Source organism: Dendrobium catenatum, unplaced genomic scaffold (assembly GCF_001605985.2).
Source record: "Dendrobium catenatum unplaced genomic scaffold, ASM160598v2 fragScaff_scaffold_414, whole genome shotgun sequence".
NCBI classification, from domain to species: Eukaryota; Viridiplantae; Streptophyta; class Magnoliopsida; order Asparagales; family Orchidaceae; genus Dendrobium; species Dendrobium catenatum.
In genome coordinates this window covers 2,113,067-2,131,807 of record NW_021318876.1, presented here as the reverse complement: position 1 = coordinate 2,131,807, position 18,741 = coordinate 2,113,067, and the positions used below count along the sequence as shown (strand labels likewise).

Here is an 18,741-nt window from a genome sequence, read left to right as displayed (position 1 = left end):
CAATACCGCCCTCCCAAAGAACCACCTTGTCCTCGAGGTTAAAAACAGGAAACTGATGTTTCACCCTCACGTAAGGTTCCCACGTGGCCTCCTAGTCCGGAAGGTTGCTGTGAATCGGGCAAATGCGACCTTCATGACTACAATCAAATGCGACCTTCATGACTACAATCAAATCAATTCCTCTCTAGTGATTTGATTGTAGTCATGAAGGTCGCATTTGCTTGATTCTGCTAAGCTTAGCAAACATAGGGAATTGAGTGCATTCATTTGTTTTCTAATCTTATTGTTAGACTAGGGATTCCCGTTGAAAGTTACTACTTTGCATGATATTATTTTTCCTATGATATGTTGATGATTTAAATCTCTTGTTATGCAACTTAGCCTAAACGAAAGTGATCTGATGAGGACATCGGAGATCAACGGCTACGATTTTTTTAGTTATTTATTTATATGTTTTTGTACTAGTTTATTTTATATTGTTGTTTTTTCATTTATACCCTTATGGGTGGTCATGTAGTTTTGTAGCCCGAAGGGCATTTTAGTCTTTGTTATTTTTCTTTTCATGAGGCCTATTTATAGGCTAGCTTTCTTGTATTGAGGGATGATGATTGATAATGAAAAGTTTCATATTTTTGTTGATCTCTTAGTGAGTTCACGTGATCTCTTAGTGAGTTCATGAGAGGAGAAGCCCGAGGAGGGTAATTCGCAATACCCGCCAAACTTTGGAAGAGTCCGAGGTTCGCGGTTCTTACGATCTCTTTGTGAGTTCGTTAGTTATCTCTATCTTTCTCGTATATTCTTGTTCTTCTCTTTTCTCCGCTCTTCATCCACAAAATATTTCCCTAGCTCCATTGCCGCCGCCCCCTTGGAGTCCACCCCGCCGGTCACCCTCACGGCTCCGGCCGACCACTTTGCCGGCAACCTCCCCAACCGTCCACTCCTCCCTCCCGCATGCTCTAAATTTGAAATTTGAATTCCGAATTCTTTCCTAATTTGGAAATCCAATTTAGAAAAGTTTTATTTGATAAATTCCAATTTCAAATTAAATTAAGTTGGAGTTCTCATAACTTACCTCCACATCATCACCCACCATGTTCTTCAAATTTCGAAAATTCAAATTTGAATGAGCTCCAAAATTTCCATAATTGCCAAAGTCCAAATAAGGAAAGAATTGGATTGAATCCAATTCAAATTTCATGGCATGAGGAGTTACTAATTCTCATCCTAGGTGGCATCCTCCTAATCGGAAATTGATTTGTTCACACTAATCTTCCCTCCTCATCTCTCTACATAGCGCCGGCCTCATCAAGGGGGAAATCCATTATAATTGCTAGTTTAAATGCCATCAATCTTGATCAAAATTCAAATTTTCAAAATAACCCCCCTTAAATTTCATTCATAATCTGAAATATAATTTCAGATTATTGAAATGAAAACTCCCATTCCCCTCTCTTTGAAACCGCCGGCCTCCTCCCCTTCTTGGCTCCCCTCATTAATTCCCCCATTCAAGCAATTTAATGCCTTATTGACTTGAAATTCAAAATTTAAGTCTTTCCCTCCAATTTAATCAAAACTGAAAATTAAATGTCATTTTTATTAATCTCCCTTAATTCCTTCCAATCCACTACTCCTAAGTAAGGAATTAATTCAAACGCTTCCCTACCTGCTGGCCGATAAATTCCCCACCTGTTGGCTGATTTTTCCTTCCCAAATCCCTTCCAAAACTCCAGGAAAAACTGTCTGCCCAAACATCTCAAGATTGCGTGTTGGAAATTCTCGTTGCAGCAACCACCGACCGTCCAGCCATCCCCGGGAGCGATAATTGCTGTCCAGATCTCTACGGACAGCCCTTCTTCCTGCTTAGATTAGTTTCCCTGAGCACAATAGGTTGCATCTGTGACCACAGCAAACTAGGGTTGCTGTGCCAGCGTCCAGAACCAGTCCTAGCTGCTGTTCCTAGGAATCTAGTTGTCGTCCCAGCCCGCCCGAAGAGACAACCCATTGCTTGCTGAGTGGTTTCCAAAGTTGAAGCTGCACTTGTCCCTTCATCCGCAATCATCATAGCTTTCATAAACTTCCTTTTTTTTGGGGATAAACTCTTACTCACTCTTCTATCTTCCTAGTTTACTTTTCGTTTATGGTTATTAATGGATTCATGAAGATCAGGTCAATTATTCTCCGCTAAAGCCTAGTAATTAGAAGAGTTGTGTGAGGGATCTTTCTTAGACTAATCTTATTGTTAGTATTGGAATTTCTCGTTGAAACCACTCATGTATGCAAAGTAAGACTTAGTTGACTATTTAATGATCTCAACCTCTCGCATGTGTTTAGACCAAAGCTATTTTATCACCTTATCATTTTTATTTTGTTGTTTATCATCAAGAGAAAGCTTATAATTATTGTGCTCTAAAATTTAAGCGTGCAAATTTCCTTAATTTAATCATCCATGCTAATACGTTTTACATCATGATCGCTCTTATGTTTTGATCCATCGTTTTATTTGCTAAATAGTTCTATTTATTATTTCTCTAATCAATAAGTTGTGTAAGCTCTTAATAAAACCATTGCAAGCATTATGGTCCTACATCAATTGTAGTCCTGCATCAACATTTTTAGTTGGTACACGTCATGGATGGGATAGAGTTCAACAGTAGCAAAAATTTATGCTAGTTCGTCCAGTTAGACAATCTTACTACTTCTCAATTTTATCCACTATATCAATAATGACAACAAAATATTTTGATTAGTTTTCTCATCTTCACAGACCAAAGATTCCATTAAAAGTGCCTATGAATTTTCCTTCTTATCTTTTAAGATTAAATTCAACTACCTAAAATTAGGGGTGTCAATTTCAGGTCACAGGTCAGGTTCTGGTCGAACTCGAAACTGACTTTGACACTATTCGGGTCAACTCGAACCCGACCCGTTTCGGCAAACGGGTCGGTTTTTCGAACCCGAATCCGACTCGCTTTGGGTCCGGGTCAACCCGACACGACCCAAATGACTCGGGACGGACTAAAAATTGCTAGTTTTTGGGTCAATAAACAGGTCAATTTCCGATTTTCGAATCAAAAGCGGGAACGCGTCAATCTCAGGTTTCCGGGTAAAAAACGGTCAATTTCGGGTTACTGGTCAACCCGAACCAGACCTAATTTTTTTTTTTTAAACGGGTCGATTTTCTGAACCAGAACAAACCCGTTTCGGGTCCAAGTTGACCATAACCCAGAATTTTCGAATCGCATTCGAGTTGGGTTTTCGGGCCGTGTCAAATATTGACACCCCTACCTAAAATAATTAATGCCTTTGCAGAGGTTAATGCTACAAATCATGAACCGTTCTCGCCACTCGGTGAAATGTTAGAAGTAAATTACAAGGTTACTCTTTGGTAACCTGAATAAGATAAATAAGAAACTTGTTCCACTTGAAAAAAGACGTCTACAAGAATACCATTTCGTTTGAAGTGGCCGAGGAAGTTCTTGTGATAAAACATTACTGGGATGACTGGTTATATTGCACGTAAAAAATGACAACGCTCCAGTTCACCAAAATATGCATGTTAAATGATGATCATAATACATTCAATACATATGAATGTTCCATAATATTAACTACACTCTATAGGCATGCGACTCTTTTAAGTCCCTAAATGAAGATGGATTGAACAGTAAAAACAATTTGTATTATCTTCATTCAGGCCTTAATGGAAATACAGCGTACAATCCAAATATTCAATAATAAAGGCCAGGTCTAGGCAGAGAATTGCGTCCCCCTTGTGAGTTTAAGGTCACGTACTGAAGTTATGAAAGGGAACCTCTCCTTTCTACAATTGCATAAGATTAACGACCATTCTAGAGCCCATATTGATATGATCCTCATTCTCGGCTATGCCCTTTTTTCTTATAGGTTTATGGAAGGATGCAAGTCTACATATATCTGCTTCATGATTAATTCCTCAGAGAAGATCATCAGATGAATAATGCAAATTCAACTAGCCAAAACAAATATGAATAGTCTTGCAGAAATTTGCAGAAAAAAGCATCATAATGTAGGACGAATTTTGAACATTTTATTTAACTGAATCCTTACCAGTTACTCATTCTTGAATGATTGTCATAAGATTCGAAAATGGCATCTGCAAGAAACACACAATAATGTCATCCAAAAGCTCTCCATGTCTCGCTTTCTTACATGTAAAGGGAGCTAAAAAAAATCACATTTAGAAAATGTAGTGCAGAAGAAAGGGAAAAAGTTCGCAAGTTTTACAAAAAAAGTGCATCCCTACTAGGGTTGTAAACGAGTCGAGTCGAGTAGCGGTCTTATCAAGCTCGGCTCGAACTTGAGCCCGTCCTACTGTAAACGAGATCAAGCTGACTCGCGAGTCTTGACGGGACTCTTTAAATATTATTAATTATATTTATTTTGAATATTTAAAATTTTATTAAATATTTTAAACATTAAATATTAATTTATTTTTGTATTATTAAATATTTTAAACATTATTATTCTATTTTAAAAAATTTAAATTTAATAAATAAAATAAAATTATTTAAAAAATATTAATAATTATTCGATCCGGCTCACGAGCTCACGAGCCGAACCTCATAAAGCTCGAACTCAAGCTCGTTTAGTTTGAGCTTGACTCGTGAGCTCGAATTGCGAGCCGGCTCGGCTCACTTACACGCCTAACCCTACAGCTTAAAATACCTTCTAGTTACATTAACTATCAAAGATAATCTATTAATTAATAATCATTTTCCATTCTTTCTTGTTAATTGTTACATGAGATATTAACCCTATTCTTCTCAAATCATTTTTAAAAACTTCTATTCATATCATCTTAGGTGAGTAAGGTTTGCCAGATTTTCTTCCTAATCAATCCACACTAAGTTTATCTACTCGTCTAATCAGTGCATTTTCTACCATTCATCGTACATATCCAAACAACCTGTCGATTTTTTAACAAACTTATCTTTAATGATTGCAACTCAAATAATCTCCCTCATATAAATATTCATTAACTTACACTATTCAATTTTGTCATGCATATATCTTAAAATTATCATTTCCATAATACTCAACTTAGCTATCAATATTATTTTTACTACTCAATACTTGGATTTGTATAATAAAGGCAGATTAATGGCAACTTTCTAAAGTTTATCATTAAGTTTTCATAATATCCTCTCATCACAAATAACTCCAAAAGAACCTTTTCATTTTAACAATACAATGTTAGATCTAGAAGTTCTATACTTAAAAGTATCTTCATTCTTTTGTCTAATAAATCAAGGAGATTTAAATCAATCACAATATTTATCATTTTGTCATCAAATAGTATTGATTGATATTTTTAAAATCACATACACTAAAATGGTATATTTATACTCAATCTTTCTTCTATTGATTCTAACACATTATAATCTAAAATAATTCCCCATTATTTTAACTTCCGCGGATGACTGATCAATTAGAACTATTTCAACTATAAAAAGCAAACACATAGGCACCTCGCTTTGACTATTATTTGTAAGAAACTTTAAAACTAATACAAAAAATATATGGCTCAATCTTGATCATTGATATAAACTTACTATAATTAGAATCACTTCGGTCACTGAACAACTACATCTAATATTAGTCAACACCCGTCAATACATATCATTTATAACCTTAACGTACCTTTGAGATGCCTTTCCTTAACATATACCAAATTAATTCTCATTGTACTTATACACCTTCCCAAGATTAATAACAAATTATATAAATATCAATTATCTGTGCTTTATAGTATTGAACTGATTGTCTTAACACAAAAATAACTTTTATAGTGGATCTTTTGGTGTTAAACAACATTGATAGTCCAAAGTGATGTAATTTTTAAACTCATAAGTTAGATTACTATATTATTAATCACAATCTTTAAAATCTATTCTGTGCTTAAGCATATATAATATAATATTTATTCTCCAATCATTTTATATCTTGTTTCTCCTCAAAGTTCCATCAAAAAGATTTGTTCAGCAAATAACAAAAATATCCCTCTTAACTCTCCATATCTTCTAAATCTTAATAGCTATCTTATCTAAACCTAAAACTTTCAAAGCCAACTCCTCTTCACTTTTTTTAGATTTATCTACACTATAGTACTATACCTTATTAATTTTCTCGTAGGCTCTTTCAAAATAATTTTTTTCATAAAACTTTCAATTTAATAATTTCTCATATTTCCTGAATATCTTCATCTATAACTAAGATTTATTTTCTTTGATTCTAATGTATTTAACTTAGTTCAAAATCAATTGATCTCTTTTCTTAGCCATTCATGAATCGAAGATGATTCTTTATATGCATCTTCAAGAATCAGGCCTTTCAAGTTAATCCAGGGCATAAAACCTCAATCGTCGGGAATCAAGCCAATAAGTAGGTCATCTAGACATTGATTAGGATTTTTGGGTAAACTCGTTTCGAAGCATTTTTTGACATATCATATACTTTCCCCGGAGTACTAAAGAGTTATCAAGATATGAAATTGGCAGCAAGTAAGCCAAAACAAATATGCCTCCATGGAGTCTTATCAAGTTGAGATAAAAAAAATATGAAGTTTTGTAATAAAAAATAGTTTAATTAGAAAGATATAAAGGGGCCCATTAGGAGTCTAAGAAAGCAATATGCTATACAAAATGTCTAGCTTTTAATGATTTATATAATGTTTAAATACTAAGGAGGGCAAAAGATGTATATATAAGTTAGCCAAGCAAAGAGATAATCAAAATAATAATTTAGTTCAAGTGAAGTGCATTAAGGATGAAGAACAAAACATGTTTTTATTAGAAGAGGATATTTAATATAGATGGATGAGAAATTTCGATGAGCTTTTTAATGAAATTTGTAAGAATATGATTGACTTTAGTGACCTTAGTACCCTAAATGAATACATAGATTTTTTTTTTCATCATCGTATTAGGAAAATCAAAGTTAAAAAGGCTTTAAAGAAAATGAAGCGTGAAAAGAATATTAGACCTGATGATGTTCCAATAGAGGCTTGAAAATGCTTATGAGATGAAGGAATTTATTCGCTTACAAAACTTTTCAATATTATTTTGAAGACTAAAAAGATGTCAGATGAGTGGAGGAGAAGTAGGTTATTTCTTATTTAAAAATAAAGGTGATGCACAAGAGTGTGTGAATTATACAGGAATTAAGTTAATATGTTGTCATACATAAAACTATGGGAGAGATTTACTAAGCATATGTTATGACGTGATACTAATATTTCTCAAAATTAATTGGATTAGTGCTAGGTACCTCTACTATGGAAGCTATACATTTCTTGAGAGATTTGATAGAGAAGTATAGAGAGAATAGGGAGAAGTTACATATGTTATTTATTGATTTAGTGAAAGCATATTCCAAGAGAAATACTTTGGAGAGTTCTAGAAAATAAAGGAGTTAATAATGATTATATTCGAGTCAATAAGGATATTTATGCAAGAGTTATTACTTGTGTTCAAACACAAGGTGGTTTGACCAAGTATTTTCTTATTTGAGTTGGATTACATCAAGGATCAGCTTTACGCCCATATCTTTTTGCTTTAATCTTGGATGTTCTCACTAGATATTTGCAAGAGAATGTACCCTCGTTTATGTTTTTTGTTGATGATATTCTTCTTACTGATAAGACAAGAGGGAGTTGAAGGAAAACTTAAATTATGGAGATCAACTTTATAGTCTAAAGGTTTTCATTTGAGTAAATCTAAAACCGAATACATGACGTGAAATTTTAGCAGTAATAGATCTAGTGTGGGGATTGTGACTTTAGACAATCAAGTCATTAAAAAGAGTACACATTTTAGATATCTTGGGTCTATTGTTCAAAATGATGGTGAAATAGATGGGGATATTATTAGTAGAATTTAAGTTGGATGGTTGAAGTGGAGAAATGCATCAGGCCTATTATGTGATAGAAAAGTATCCCTCAAACTTAAGGGAAAATTCTATAAGATGGTGAGACCTGCAATGCTTTATGGTGCAGAATGTTGGCCATTAAAAGATAAGCATAAAATTAAGTTAAGTGTTGCAGAGAGGAGGATGCTCATGTGGATGAGTGACTTAACTATTAGAGATAAAATGTGAAACGAGTACATATATGAAAAGGTTAGAGTAGCTCTAGTGGGAGATAAGATTAGAGAGAGTCACCTTAGATGCTTTGGTCACATAAAACGTCAGCCTTATGATGACTTGGTTAGGAGAATAGATGTATTAAATTTGGCCTATGTTAAGAAAGGTAAAGCTAGACCTAAAAAGACTTGGTTATAAAGTATTAGAAATAGACTTTCTTTATTAGATTTAAATAATAATTTGACTCTTAACAGGACACAATGGAGAAAAAGGATTCATATAGCCGACCCAACGTAGTGGGATAAAAACTTGATGTTGTTGTTGCTGTTGTGGAGTCTTACCCAGTTGTTCTTTATAGCTGACCTGTTGGATGCACATGCCAAACAGCATAGCTATGCACAAAGATTAGGTATGATAAATGACCTTGTCAGAGAAAAGTTTGCAGTGTTTGACCTACTAAACCACATCAGTAACTAGAGCTCGTGCAATTAAGAAAATGATGAAAGCTGATAACTCCTGTTTGACACTTGTAAACAGACTTAACTTGACTGGTAGCTGCTAAGGGAAACAATAAATAAAAAAAAAAAACAATAGAGAAACATACCCTAGCAGTCCACGGCCATGCCAGTGTCTAGGTGTTATAGTGAAATTCATTAGAATGCCCTGCCTCATTATCAGTACAGAAACAGGATGGCCCTCATTTGACTGTGCTTCTGAGGCAAGCCTTACCATCAATGCATCACCAATTTCAACATTCCCAAACTTTATTATCTGGTCACCAAGCTGTAAACCATCTTCTGCTGCTGGAGAAGCATCGCTTATTTCATCAATCACAGCAAAAGGAATCCTTGCAATCGAGTCCACAACCATGGGAGAAGTTTGAGATGCTCTATCATGAACAGAAGCTGATGGATCTGCAACAGATTTCCAAATCCTAATTAGTTGTCACAATTTAGGAGATTATTGAGAAACCATGCACATTACTTGTATGGACTCCGGTGGAATTAAATACTAAAAATTAAAAAACTTTTAAGTAAGAAAAAAAAAGCCATCAAAAGTCTCAAGAACCCTTGCAAGCTTGAAAATGATTAGTTGTAGATTAGGACAGAAAATGGATCGCCAATTGTACATTCTAAATCAAAGGAACTAGATATGAACTTTCCATCTAAAGAAAAATGAAAACATAGGTATTTTCCCTTACAAATCAATATCGAATATCAAAATAGAACTTCAGTTCACCCCCTGACTGCTTCTCCCGTGGCTGTTTTACCCGGTTTCCTGTGTTTCCTTTTCAGGTGCTGTTATGGAATTAATTCTGGCCTTTTTTTGAGTTATTTGGCTGCAGTTTCTAGATAGCCAGCTGGCCCTCCTTGGTGGCTTTTTTGGGTGTTGTTTCTAATAGTCTTTTGGTCTTCTATATCCCCCATTTTAATGGGTTTAATTAATGATTATGGTGGCTGTTTGGCTGCCCCTTTTATCCTATATATATGTGATGTTATGTAATAAAGAGGGTGTATTATAATGGATTATTTTTTGAACTAAAAACCTGAGGGTTTTTCTTCCTTCTTTGGAAAAGCTTGCGAGTTTGTTCCGTGCTTCTTCTCTTCTAGGAAAGATTGCGAGCTTGTCCTCTTTTCGTCTCGACTTCTTACCTCTTTCTTCTCACCGCAAGTTTGACACCACCTGTATCTTTCTTTTCGACGATTGGCAAGCTTCTTAAGGTGTTTTTATTTTAAGTTTGTAAGCGTCGTTTGTAAAGTGTTTGTTTTATTTTCATAAGTTGTAAGTGTCCTTTTTATATGTTATAAACTTGTTGTTTTTGTTATTTCAAGAGTGTCTTTGTATCCTTCTTATTGTCCTAGGAAGAGTTTTCTTTTTCTTGCAAAAATTAGGGGGTTGTCCTAATTTTTGCATGCATCAGAATTAAAGATGATTATATTATAAAAAAATGTTAGTTAAATCTATTAAATATAAAGTAATTGAACATAGAATTAGGTGAATTTAACACTGTTGTTATCAAGTCTCAAGTCCTGGATGAGAAAAGTGGAGGATTGCATTAGGTAGTTGATAGCAAGCATAAAATTTGTCGAATAATCATGACATGTTTGGAGAAAAAGGATTCATGTAGACGACCCCACGTAGTGGGATAAAGGTTTGATGTTGTTGTTGTTGTGCACATGTAATTTTCTTTTTTTCTCCAATGTTTAATAAAACACTATTTGTTGTGCACATGTACAAAGTGTAGGAAATGCTCTCATTAGGCGAATTGATAAACATAGTGTAAGTTTGTTAGAAGACAAACAAAATGATAAACCTAAGATGATATGAATAGAAACTGTTCAAAATAATTTGCTAACAATATATTTATTTCCTTAGACACCACTCAAAAGGAATGAATGGAAAATGAGGATTCATAACGCTGCCCCTAATAGTAGGGATGATGCGATGCTAATGACCATGATTATGAGTAAAACAAGTGCCATATCTGCGGTTGCTCCAACCAAAAATTAGCAGCACCAAATAATTGATGGTGCACTGTGCTGTTAGTGTGCTGATGATACATCTATAATACTTGGTAATTAGACAGTCTTTGCCCGTTTGTACATCAAAGAGTATTATCATAAAACAAGGAATATGAGACGGGCTAGGTGGATAGGATGGTAGAGGCTCCAATAAAGAATTGATCAGAGAGCAATGTCGGGCGTTGCAATGCTTTACAAAGAACCAGTTGGTCTGATTGGCCAGAAAACCAACCGAATTCTTATTTAACCAGCCCAATGAAAAGACACTTGTCTCTTTATGTAGTTCCAAGCTTAAGAAGCGATTGGATATGTTCAGACATATGGATCACTGTAACACATCGAGCCAATGATCCCAGAATATCACACACTCTAATAAAGTTTGTAGATATTTTTAGAAAGTTCATCACCTTAAAAAAAATACCAAGTACATAGTCTGTGAAAACAGCAATTGAGCAGACAAATAAATAAGAAGTAACGCCTGAGTCCACCTTTGAAAACCAAGGAATCTCAATCAACAAAATTTTATAACGCTAAAAATTTTTTGGTTGATTTACCTGAATGTGGTGGACGTTGTAGATCGTTTCTAGCTAACTTGGCTGAGTGCAGAACTTGCAAATTTTCATCTATTTTTGCAGTGATAGCCTTGTGATCATTCCGAAGCGCTGATACAAAGTAAAAACAAAAAACAAAAAAATGGCCAAGAGGTTTTTAGGGATAAAAACTAAAGCATAAAATAACAGCATTCTAACAAAAAGAACCAAATTTCACCTCCAAGCTAAAACATAAGACAATATATCATTCAAACACAAGGAATCAAACTTCACTTGGCTCTCATTATTTCAAAAAAAAAAAAAAAAAAATCATCAATGGCAGAAGGTTTACAAAGAAAAGCATAAAAGGAAAATATGACAATTAAACAGGTAAGCAATTTGCTCGTATGCAAATCGTATGGCGAGATGATTAAAATATATATATCGACAGAAGGACTAATAATATGAAAGTAAGTACTATAGATAGCCTTCAGATGTTACCTTCAATTAAATAGCCACAAAAAAAAACCAGATGTTCCGATATTCAAACAAATTTCATGTCTTACAATCTCAATATCCAAACTCAAAAACAAAATGTTCCTGATGTCCCCCAATCTAACCCGTCTACCTCTCATATAGGGGTGTCAAAATGGATTTTTAGGTCAAGCTCGGGTCCAAGCTTCAATTGACCCAACACGACTAGGAAAATGGGTCAGAAATCCAAACCCAACCCGACCCGACCCAACTCGCTAACCCATAAGTAGCCATGCGCGAGCGATGCATGTTTTTAGGTTGGGTCAGAAATAGGTTGATTTCGGGTCAAAAAAAGTTGATTTCGGGTTTTTAGGTTGGGGTAAAAAAAAAACTTGATTTCGGGTTTTTAGGTTGACACAAATTGAACCTGAAATTTGAAATGGGTCAAAAAATGAAATATAAACCAGACCCATTTGCAAAATGCGTTAACCCAAACCTAGAATTTTTTGGGTTTGGTCTGGGTCGTGTTTCGAGTCGGGTCAAATATTGACATCCCTACTCTCATACATCAAAATCTACAAGAGCCAAAAAATGACAAGGCAACAAACTAGCTCACTAAATCTAAATGACCCTACCTCCCATTATTTGGAACATCAAAGGATTCAATAACACTGATAAAGTCCTCAGTTGTAAGGAGCTTACCCACACTTTTGCTCTAAACATGCCCTGCATTCTGAAGGCAAAGATAAACGGTACAATGCTGTCATACCCTTGGTTTTCTTCCTCACATAATATTTTTGTTAATGAAGAAAGCTGCCACAATTTTGATTTTTCTAAAAAATGGAAGAATTTAGATCAAATGGAACTCCTCTAAAATCTCTTTCACCTCCTCTTTCTTCTCAAGCCAAATGATACATGGGACCATCACTATTGGGTCTCACCCCTCTTTTCAAACATCTATAGTTTATGCTTCTAATTTTTTGGATGAAAGGCTCCTTCCGGATCAAATCAAAGCCATCGTTGATAGTTCTTCTCAGCCTTGAGCAATCTTTGGTGACTTCAATTGCTATAAGTATCATTTTGAAAAAAGCAGGTGGCAATCCTATTCATAAGAGACCTATTCATAACAGCAAGCTCTGGGATTTCGAGTCTCTTATATATGATATCAGTAAAAAAAATATGGCATTTGTTATTTTTTTTACTTGGTTTAATCAAAGATCAAACTATCCTATACATATCAAGTTGGATAATTTTTTTATTAATGAGATACAGCCCTAGATGTTATAAAATTTTGTCACTATATAAAATTTTGTCACTAGGACGGTAAGAGAAGCAATTCTCATACTCTTTTTATAGGATCAACAACCCTAGACGTTATAATCATTCCCTCCTCATTCTACAATCCAATCCAATCGCCTTATTTCAAAAAACCACATGTTATTTAAAAACTATTGGACTAAGAATGCCAGCTATTGGGAAATTCATCAGGGTTTTCTCTCAAAACCCCATTGGAAATCCTATCTCATCACTCTACCAAAAGCTTCAAAATCTTAAAACCCTCATTAACTAAAGCCTGGGCTTCCTCCACCTACCTAGACACCACCTCTATGACTGACCTCCAACAACAACAAACTTTATATCTTTAACAACTGGATCATGGTCCTTTAAACACCTTTCTAAACTATCTTTTGAAGAATGTTAATAGACTACTTGTCAAATGCTCCTCCTCTTGGGCTTCTTTGATCATCCAAAGGTCCAAAGCAAAATAGCTTTCTCATGGTGAAAATGATCTCAAGTTTCTATATGCCAAGATGAAAATAAGACAAAACTACAACAGAGTTAAAAAGCCATCATCGCCTGTTGGAACTCCATACTCAACACGGGACTCTATTAATGCTATTATCTTTCACTTTCAAAAACTTTTCAATACCCCAACTAGCCCTTGGCTTACTTAACTCTCATTCAGGCTCAATAAATCTCTCCCCCCCACCCACCTCATTGCTTCTCTTACTGCCCCAGTGCAGATGATGAAATCCAAGATATCATTCTCTCTAATCCTACCTCTTCAGTCCTTGGTCTTGATTGATACACATTTGAATTCTATAAAAGTGACTGGAATATTATTGGACCTCAGGTTTACAAGGCTGTTAAATTTTTTTTTCAACATTGCTATTTATCAAGGAGAGCCAAAGCCACAGCTATAATTTTGATTCTCAAAACCAATCATGCTAATAATATTTCTAACTTCAGGCCTATTTCTATTTGCAATATATTTTATAAAGTGATTGCAAAAATTTTGGCTAATAGGCTCAAACCTATTATGTCTCATATCATTCATCCCAATCAATTTGGCTTTATTCAAAAGAGGATTTCAACAAATAATATTATTCTTGCTTCTGAGTTGTTGGGGGAAGTTTAATCATTCTGTTATGAAAAAAAAAAAATCTAAACTTGATATTTATTAAGGTTTGAATACGGTTTCAAGGGCTTTCTACTAAAATGTCTGGAACAAAAAAGTTTCCCTTCTGCTTTTATTTCTCGGATTAAAGCTTGCGCCAATGAGATTTATTATTCAGTTTGTATTAATGGTGGCCTAAAAGGTTTTTTTAGTTCCTCATCTAGATTGAGACAAGGATGTCCCCTCTCTCCATACCTATTTTGCATTATTATGGATGACCTTCAAATCTTTTAGATTCATTTGTTGCAGATCAGAATTTTGAGGGCATATATGCTGATAGTACACAATTCACACATTTGCCTTATGCTAATTATCTCCTTGTGTTTGGCAAAACCAATGCTCAGAATACTACTATTGCCCTTAATAACATATTGACGGTTTAGCCTCTTTGTCTGGGCTTCATATCAATCATACCAAAAGCACATTTATCTTGTCTCCCAACACACCCAACACTGCGGGCATATGTTGCTTCCTCAATATCCTATTGGTTGGCAACTCTCTGATTTGCCTTGGGTTGCCTATCTCCATTAAAAGAACTCATATCTATGATTTTCTACCTCTTATGAAAAAAAAAAAAAAAAAATCTCATCTTCTTGATGGTTGGAAAGCTAAACTTCTGTCTTTTGTTGGAAGACTACTATTTGTGTGCTTTATTATAAGGAACACTACAGTTTATTGGATAAGATGCTCTATTTTATCTAAATCCTATTTTAAATTCATTAATAAAATCTGTGCTAGCCTTATCTACCACGAAAACACTAATGTCAGGAAATTAAGCCTTATTTCTTGGAAAAAAATCCATGTATGCCAAAAAAATTTGGTGCCATGGGTATCCCTCCATCTCTATATCATGCATATAACTATTCACTCATATAATGCTTACATAATTTAGATAGACCTTTTCTAGCTGGTATAGAGCTGAATATTGCTCTCGTTGAAAAGCTCCTACATCAAAACCTTTAGCCTACTAGAAAAGTCTTTCAATTCGACTGTGAAATCCAAGTAAATTTTTTTGCTTTAGTATCTCTCCTAACTATCCCATCTCCCTTCTCTGGGACCACTGGTGCAATGGGCGTTCCCTTATGCAGATGTCAGATTGTGACTCTTTGACTCGGACATTTTCTTCTAATACCTCCATAAGTGCCATCATTGTTAACAACACTTGGAATCTTCCTAATGATCTACCTGCTTATTCTATGGATGTTATCTATCCTATCTATATTTCTGACTCCTCTTCTGTTGCATTTGATGGTGTGAAAAAAACAACACTTCTTTCAAGTCTTTCTTATATGACTTCTATAATGATATTTCAACGATTCATTGGTATAAATTTGTCTGGCACAAACACTATGCTTTGGGATTCTCTTTCTATACTTGGATGGCTTTACTAGGGGGGCTAAAATCTGCATATGTACTTTCTAAGAGAAATATTCAAGTTAGGGTGTTGTGCGGCCTTTGTCATGTGCTGCCCAAAAATTATTCCCACTTGTTCTTTGACTATGATTTCTCCTTCTATATTATTGCTACTTTGTTCCCTTGGATGAATAGTTTTCTCATGAGGCCAAATTTGTTACAATTATTTGATTATATCTCAAAAATGGCCCATGTTCCCTGATTCTAAAACACAGTTTACATTTTGGTTATTTGCTGCTCTATAGACTATATTTGGTGGGAAAGAAAAGGTAGACAATTTGGTTCTAACATTGATAGCATCTATACGGTATGCTACAAATTTAAGAAAGCTATTCATCTAAAGCTTTCTAGATAAAAGAATGTGGAGGAGATTAAATTCCTGAACAATTGATGATGTTGGATTATGCCTTATTTTCCCTCTTATATATTCTCTACATCACATATGGTATTTCTTTGGTGCATTTTCTGTTTAATGTTGATATTTCTCTAGTTTTTGTGGCCCTGGGACAGGGTATCATCTTTTGCACTATGCAAAATTTTCGCTTCCCAATAGTTCATTGTTGCTGTGAAACTTTGTTGCCTTTTGGAATTTGAGATGCCTAGATAATATCTTATCTACTGGAAATTTTGGCAGGGCAACTGGACGATGATGAATGAATCTCAATAATTAGACCTCTTCCCCTTTGACGGTCGTACTGGCAACAAGGGGATGTTTCGTATATATGTATAATAGCTCAAACTCTTAACTATCAAGATATTATCCGCTTTGGTCTAAGGGCCTCACAATTTTGTCCAGTTGGTGTAACTTCTCATTAGGTAATCCATCCCAAGATTTCTCCTAAATGAGCACGCTTAACTGCAGAGTTTCTTAATGAAATATCAACTATTACACCAAAAGGCACATTGAAGTTTAAGAGTTAAGCTTCTTTTTGCTTAAGAGGTTTCACAATATGACTGATTTTTGCTAACTGGATGTATTTCTGCACATTCTAAGTCCAGGTTTTAGATTATATCTTTTTTGTGTCACTGCCTTTTTGTTGAGCATTGCTCTTTTTTTGTACAGCTCATTATAACTCCATTTCATTTTGAATTGCATTGTAGTTCTATAACCATTATAATTATCTTTTATAGTTAATGAAATTACTCAAATTAGGCTCTGCCCCTAATTCCCAAATAAAAAAAAAAACACTTGCACACACCAAAAGAAAAAAAAACAAAGGGTTAATTCAATTGATAAAAAAATGCTAGGATGCCTGCAGCTCAAAAGAAGCCGGATGGCACTCAAAAGCTCCAGATACGCCTAAAAATGACATCCACGCCACCGAGCAATGATAGAAGCATGGTAAGTTTTCACAATTTTTAAAGAAGAGCTAGAATTTTCAATAATTTCAAGATACTATAATTCATTATCATACCAAGAAGACGACCGCGCTGCGCCCGGATGGCAGGAATATCTATATCTGACCGAGGGAATCCCTGGGGAAAGCCGCGAAATTCAACCACGCATAACGAAAACAAACATGTGCTCCATTTATTAGTCGATCAAAAAAAAAAAAAGGTTGGTAACTGTGAACTGCTTATGGAGATTGCGCGATGTAGAAATAGAATAGAATACCTCAGCATCAACGAGATTTCCAGAGATACCAGGTCCGCCTGGGGCTGAAAGCTGCGCGATTATGGCATTCATCTCTGCCTCCATTGAAGCTCGCTTATCTACTAAGGAAAACGTTTCTGCCTTCAGATTCGTCGCCACCATTTTTCTCGCTGTGATTGCCCTATCGACTTTCTCCCAAAACCCACCAAGAGGAGAATGAAAATACTATTCTTGCCTGAATCGGTATATATATATATATATTTATTTATTTATTATTTATTATTTTTTGAAATATATATCTTCAAATTTTGAGTTGTTGTTCAAGTATTATATTAATAATATTTATAAGTGTCTATATTCTATATTTTGAGTGCCTTTTTTATTCTAATACAATATTTTTATCTTAATCTCCGACTGGCTAGCAATTGCATCGAGGGCCTCAGATGTTATATGTTTAGGAAAGTTTTCATCTTCGATAATGTACTATAATTGCACTATGAACTCAAACCTTAGAAGGACGTCAAACAACATATAATCAGCTTCGAACATTGATCTAAACTTATTCTAATCTCAATCAAAACATGTCTAACTCATAATTTTCGATGATGTTCTATGATTGCACGCTAAACTCAAACCCTAAAAACAATTATTACCAGCTTTAAACATTGATCTAATTTATTCTAGTTTAAATTGAAACATGTCCAATATCAAAGTTTTTTTGTCTATTTTGTTATAGTTATTGCGATTGCCTTCATCTTGTTCCAGCAAAAACAATATAATTGATTTCATTTAATGCAATGCTTCTCATTATAATTTTATCATCTATTGTGTATATTTTATTATCTACTTTATTATAAGTGTTGTGGTTGCATTCAGTTGTTATACTGAATGAAAGTAAATGAGAGAATTGGTGAAGAAAATGGCAGAGATTCATCATCCTTTTATTGATAAAAATGAAGAAAATACTTATAAAGACTCAAAGGGAACAATGAAAACCATACGTTTGGCATAGTGCCGGCAAAATATATGGCAAAACAGAAGGGCAGATTAGATTTGCTCTTTAGAGCGGCACTGGGAGGTGCCTTTAGCCCTCTGCTCTATCCATCTATCAATCTGTCAGGAATAAGACAAAAATTTTTTAAGCCAAATTCAGTAGGGGTGTCAATTTCGGGTCACAGGTCGGGTTCGGGTCGAACTCGGAACTGACTCGGCATTAATCGGGTCAACCCTAACCCAATCTGCTTTTGCAAATAGGTCAATTTTCTAGACCCGAACCCGACTCGCTTCGGGTTCGGGTCAACCTGAACCGACCTGTTTCAGCCAAATCCCGCGCCTCCATTAAAAAAATTCGTCAAATCCCATTCAGCGCGGGCAGCGGGCAACCAGCGTTCGGCAGCAGGCCGGCAGGGCAGACTACACGCAACAAACGAAGCCACACGATCGCGAGTCATGCAAGTTCGAGCAGGCGCTCAGGCGCTGCTCCGCGCATTCAGGCAGGGGCTGGTATGTGCATTCGGGCAGGTGGGCAGGCGGATACCGGGTCACACGAGTTTGGGCAGACACGGACCACGCGGTCGCGCATGACAGCGGGGCAGCCGGGTGCGAGGGCAGGCGAGTAGGCTTCACGGCTCG

The 18,741-nt window shown here is 35.3% G+C and overlaps 1 protein-coding gene across 7 annotated transcripts in view; it reads right to left on the bottom strand.

Annotated features, from left to right (window-relative positions):
• LOC110093090 (26S proteasome non-ATPase regulatory subunit 9) overlaps window positions 1–17,345 on the bottom strand; it is a 24,915-nt gene extending 7,570 nt beyond the window's left edge. For 3 of the 7 annotated variants that reach the window (XM_020817870.2, XM_020817872.2, XM_020817868.2), the window contains exons 1-5: window positions 17,131–17,345; window positions 16,931–16,991; window positions 11,195–11,302; window positions 8,723–9,032; window positions 4,087–4,132 (exon numbers count right to left, since the gene is read on the bottom strand). In XM_020817870.2, the coding sequence (XP_020673529.1) occupies window positions 4,111–4,132; window positions 8,723–9,032; window positions 11,195–11,302; window positions 16,931–16,991; window positions 17,131–17,271 (642 nt within the window). In that variant the 5' untranslated portion in view covers window positions 17,272–17,345 and the 3' untranslated portion in view covers window positions 4,087–4,110. Of the gene's footprint in view, window positions 1–3,476; window positions 3,989–4,086; window positions 4,133–8,722; window positions 9,033–11,194; window positions 11,303–16,930; window positions 16,992–17,130 lie in introns of those variants that run through there. The other 4 variants (XR_003700490.1, XM_020817867.2, XM_020817869.2 and 1 more) reach the window with 3 other exon arrangements.
• Between the last annotated feature and the right edge of the window lie 1,396 nt (window positions 17,346–18,741).